This window comes from Nycticebus coucang, chromosome X (genome assembly GCF_027406575.1).
Source record: "Nycticebus coucang isolate mNycCou1 chromosome X, mNycCou1.pri, whole genome shotgun sequence".
In the NCBI taxonomy this organism is placed as follows: domain Eukaryota; kingdom Metazoa; phylum Chordata; class Mammalia; order Primates; family Lorisidae; genus Nycticebus; species Nycticebus coucang.
In genome coordinates this window covers 14,291,022-14,296,686 of record NC_069804.1, presented here as the reverse complement: position 1 = coordinate 14,296,686, position 5,665 = coordinate 14,291,022, and the positions used below count along the sequence as shown (strand labels likewise).

Here is a 5,665-nt window from a genome sequence, read left to right as displayed (position 1 = left end):
AAGGAATACTAAAAATTCTTATTAGTATATTTCTTTTCCTTTTTTGCATTTTTAAGAGATGAGTTCTCATTATGTCGCCCAGGCTGGAGTACATTGGCTTTTCACAGGTGGCATCATAGCTCACTTCAAGGGCTAGGCTCAAGGGATCCTCCTGTCTTAGCCTCCAGAATAGCTGGGGCTGCAGTTACATGACACCACTCCCTGACTCTCTGATTAGTATATTTCGCATCTACACTAAGAAGACTATTATGCAAATACCCAGAAACAATGAACAACCGGAATGTTCCTAGACAGGACTATAGATAAACGAATTGTGTAATTTACCAAATGGAATATAAGAGCACTAGTGAAAATGAATGAACATCAACCACAGACAATGATGTGGACAAACTGATGAATTCTTTAGAAACTTGAAGGAAAAAAAACACTATATACATTCTGCTGCCATTTGTGTAAAGCTGAAAAACAAGCAAAACTAAACAAATTGTTCAGAAAAGCATCTATATGTGGTAAAAGAAAATATTTTATTTTTAAAGAATGGGAATATTGGGGCGGCGCCTGTGGCTCAGTTGGTAAGGCGCCGGCCCCATATACCGAGGGTGGCAGGTTCAAACCCGGCCCCGGCCAAACTGCAACCAAAAAATAGCCGGGCGTTGTGGCGGGCACCTGTAGTCCCAGCTACTCGGGAGGCTGAGGCAGGAGAATCGCTTAAGCCCAGGAGTTGGAGGTTGCTGTGAGCTGTGTGAGGCCACAGCACTCTACCGAGGGCCATAAAGTGAGACTCTGTCTCTACAAAAAAAAAAAAAAAAAACAATGGGAATATTGGCTCAGTGCCCGTAGCACAGTGGTTACAGCTCCAGCCACATACACCAAGGGTGGCAGGTTCGAGTCTGGTCTGGGCCACTAAACAACAATAACTGCACCAACTGCAACAAAAATAGCCAGAAGTTGTGGCAGGCGCCTGTAGTCCTAGCTACTTGGGAGGCTGAGGCAAGAGAATCACTTAAGCCCAAGAGTTTGAGGTTGCTGTCAGCTGTGATGCCATGGCACTCTACCAAGGGCGACATAGTGAGACTCTGTCTAAAAAAAGAAAAAAAAAGAAAAAGAAGGGGAATGTCAAATCAAGACAGTCTTAAAATCAAGATCTTAAGACTAGTTTATTTTTCTTGATAAGTTATTTTTGGTGGAAGAGGCAGAAATCATGGAGGAGAACCCAGGTATTAATGCTCCAGCCCCTGTGTGTTTATATTTCAATATTATTCACAACTTACATATATTATGTTACATTGATTATTATATATATAATTATGTATTAAAATTTTAAGATAATATATTTTCTGTCATGATATTCTGGGACAAATTCTTGAAAGATCTTAAGACTAGTCTATTTTCCTTGATAAAGATTTGTAAGAACTGAGAAGAGAGACCAAGTAAAGTCTAAGTTTTGGTACAAAAAGCCCACGATGCATTTCTCCAGCTTGCCTTTAGAGCACCCCCTATCTGTTAATACAGCAGTTTCCTGAAACCCAAGATCACCTCCCATTTCCACTTCAAACACCTCAGAATTACTGAACTGGCTCAGGTTAGCTCCCTGGCTCCCTTCCACCAGATAAGACCATTTGACATATTATGTAACCACTTTGAGAGTTTATCTTTTGATTCACCAGGACAAATCTTCAGCCTGGAACATTAGACAGGCATTTTTCAAAGACTGGGAAAATAATGAACATTATCAACAACTTCCCACCATTCTGTGTGTCCTTGATGCTCCAAGATGAGAGTTCATGAACTAAGTGGGGAGTACTAGAAAAGCCTGCTGGGGCCAGGGTTTATGATTGGGAGTTTTCCTTCGTGGTAGAATGACCTACACATTTATGATCTGTTTCAAGGAGAAATGGAATCATCTGACATGTTCCTGACTTGGTTTTTATCCCTCTTATCCTGTTAGACTCACAGTCAGAGAAAGAAGAGAAGAGACATGGGGGGTGAGGAGGGAAAAGAGAAAAGTGTAGAAGGGAAGGAAGAGGGAAAGAAATGGGGAGGAGGAAGAAGGGAGAGGAGTGAGGACAGGGTGTGGGGAGGGAGGGGGATAAAGTCACAGAAAGAACAGTCACAGTTCCACTTACTATGTTCAATTATTTCCATGATCATCTCATTTACTTCTCACAGTCTTGTGAGCTAGGTCAGGAAGCTTGCAATTCAGTAAAGATGGAGACCTCAGAGCCACACAGTCAGTAAGTGATTAGATTTAACTGCAGAGCTTTCTGACTCTGAGGCCAAGCTATTCCAGGAATCAAAACTCCCGAAGGCAGGAATGCATTAAAGAGAAGCAACCTGGAGCAGCAGTAAGATGGGAACCCCAAGGACACGGACGTGGAAAAGTCTCAACTCACTAAAAAGGAGCATTTGATCACTCTTGACTAGTCTTGCTAACGATTTCATTGATCAGAGGTAGACAAAAGAAACAGGACCGACATTTCATTCTGAATAATTGGACCAAATTACAGGTGGCTCACACCTGTAATCCCAGCACTTTGGGAGGCCAAGTTGGGAGAATCACTTGAGACCAGGAGTTCGAGACCTGCCTGAATTTGAGCAAGATCCTGTCTCTACAAAAAAGAAAAATTAGCTGGGCTTGGTGGTACATGCCTCTAGTCCTGTAGGAGGCAGGAGGCAGGAGGATCACTTCAGCCCAGGAGTTGGAGATTGCTGTGAGCTAGGCTGATGCCACTGCACTCTAAGCTAAGCAACAGAGCTAGACCCCTCAAAGGAAAAAAAAAAAAAAAAAAAAAAAACAATTAAGTGTGAAGAACCTTGGAAGAAAGTGATCATGTTGTGTGAAAACCTAAAAGACAAAGTAAAACTAGATGCAGACTTTAAGAAAATATTTCTATTGATATACCAGAAAGACAGAATCACAGAAGACATAGTATCAGGGGACTATAATACAAGCTAGAAACTCTAAAATATATACTTCTGGCTATTTAAGAAGAATACTGTTATACCATTTAAGAAAGTAAAGAGTCTTGGTGCCTGTAGCTCAGTGGCTAGGGCAGCAGCCACATACACTGTAGCTGGTGGGTTCAAACCCAGCCAGGGCCTGCCAAACAACAATGACAATTACAACCAAAAAATAGCCGGGCATTGTGGTGGGCGCCTATAGTCCCAGCTACTTGGGAGGCTGAGGCAAGAGAATCACTTAAGCCCAAGAATTTGAGGTTGCTATGAGCTGTGATGCCACGGCACTCTACCCAGGGCAACCTAGTGAGACTCTGTCTCAAAAAAAAAAAAAAAGAAAGAAAAAAAGAAAAGAAATGGTCATATAACTTCTCCCAAATGTCTCTGACCCCAGGGAAGGGTCTAGGCATCAAGAATGAGGTAAAAGCTCTTTCGGCCATCTTTCCCTGCCTCCATAATGGTGCGCATGAATGTCCTGGCAGATGCTCTTAAGAACATCAACAATGTCAAAAAGAGAGGTAAATGCCAGATTCTTACAAGGCCATTCTCCAAAGTCATTGTCCGGTTCCCAACTGTGATGACGAAGCATGGTTACATTGGCAAATTTGAAATCACCGATGATCACAGAGTTGGGAAAATTGTTGTGAACCTCACGGGTAGGTTAAACAAGTGTGGAGTGATCAGCTCCAGGTTCGATGTGCAACTCAAAGATCTAGAAAAATGGCAAAATAATCTGCTCCCATCCTGCCAGTTTGGTTTCACTGTACTGACAACTTCAGTTGGCATGAGGGACCACAAAGAAGCAAAAAGAAAACACACAGGAGGGAAAGTCCTGAGATTCTTTTTCTAGGGATGTAATACATACTGAAAAATAAAATGCCTCAACGAAAAAAGAAAAAGAATGAGGTAAAAGTCGCACATATCTGGGGTCAAAGCTCTGGGCAGGCAGTCTGAAGGGCTGTCCTGGTCATTTCCTATGCCCCTGACCAAAGTGCTTCGGTAGTTGGTTGAGAAATCCCCATCAGAGCATGGAGGGGTCCAGAAGAAAGAAATGAGAGATGACCGTTCAATGGTCATGGGTGTCCAGACCTTAAAGTAGAAAAGGGTGCCCTGGACCTTTCTTTACAATCTATCCCAGGTTCCCAATGCAAGGGAGCAGTTAGAATATGCTAGGAACAGGAGGATGATTTATTGTTCAGGGTCCTGCCAGGAAACAGATGACTCATTCACATGGGGTAAATGAGAAAGGCTTAATGGAGAACTGTCTATGAGGGCAAGGGCAAGGTTAAAGGAAACTAACAAGGAATGGTATATTATCCTGGGGTTAGCTACCTTGTTGCACCGAAAATAAGACAGTGTCTTATTTTAAGGTGTGCTCCCAAAGATGTGCTAGGTCTTATTGTCAGGGGACGTCTCATCTTTCCTGTAAGTAGGTCTTGTTTTCAGAGGATGTCTTATTTTCGGGGAAACAGGGTACTTCCTGAGAACTGAACTCTGGGAGAGGACTGCCCAGGCACTGCAGTCATCAGTACAAGAATGCAGCTAATGACAACGGAGGCAGGGTGAGAGTCAGAGTATCACCCACCCTTCTCTATTACCTTCCACCAATGTCTTGTGCGATTTTCCCATTGCCATAGGGCAAAGGAGCCCACAGAGCAAGGCAGAGAAGGATAGAGAGTAGACTCGGAGAGCAAAAACAGAGTAGCCAGCACAATCATTCTAAAAATATGAGTTGGCAGGGCACAGTGGCTCACACCTGTAATCTCAACACTTTGGGAGGCTGGGGCAAGAGAATCACATAAGGCCAGAAGTTCAAGACCACCCTGGGGAACATAGTGAGAATTAAAAACTTAGCTGGCATAGTGATGTGCACCTGTAGTCCCAGTTACTTGAGCAGTTCAGGAGAATTCCTTGAGCCCAGGAATTTGAGGCTGCCATGAGCTATGACTGTACCACCGTACTCCAGCCTGGGTAACAGAGAGAGATCCTGTCTCTTAAAAAAATAGAAAATAAAATAAAATTTTATTGATTTATTTATTTAGAAACAGTCACTCTTTCACCTGGATAGAGTGCCTTGGTGTCATAGCTCCTAGCAACCTCAAACTCTTAGGCTCAAGTGATCCTCTTGCCTTAGCCTCCAGAGTGAGTAGCTGGAACTACAAGGGCCCACCACAATGCCCAGCTAGTTTTTCCTTTCTAAATTATTTTATTTTTATTGTTTCAGGTTAATTTGAGGGTACAAAGAATTAGGTTACAATGTTTGCATTTGTTAGGTAGAGTCCCTCTTACAATTATGTCACACCCCTATGCCGTACCCCCTAACATTGTGCCCATTAAGTGAGAGCACACCCATCCCTGTCCCCCATCCTACTCCTCCACCCCCCCACTTTGAATTGATTTGACTTTTTCTCTTAGGTGAGTGTGTATTAGATCATCTACTGGCCTCATATTAGAATTGAGTACATTGAATTCTTGCTCCTCCATTCTTGTGATACTTTACTAAGAAGAATGTGTTTCGATTCCATCCAGGTTAACACAAAAGATGTAAAGTCCCCATCTTTTTATGGCTGAATAGTATTCCATGGCATACATATACCACAGTTTGTTAATCTATTGCTGGGTTAGTGGGCACTTAGGTAGTTTCCGTATTTTGGCAATTATAAATTGAGCTGTGATAAACAATCTAGATGGCTAGTTTTTCTATTTT

The 5,665-nt window shown here is 42.6% G+C and overlaps 1 protein-coding gene across 1 annotated transcript; it reads left to right on the top strand.

Moving 5' to 3' along the window:
* Window positions 1-3,412: 3,412 nt before the first annotated feature.
* Window positions 3,413-3,808, top strand: LOC128578168 (40S ribosomal protein S15a-like). Its single transcript, XM_053580669.1, has one exon. It carries the CDS (start codon window positions 3,416-3,418, stop codon window positions 3,806-3,808), a length of 393 nt encoding a protein of 130 aa, XP_053436644.1. The 5' UTR covers window positions 3,413-3,415.
* Window positions 3,809-5,665: the final 1,857 nt, after the last annotated feature.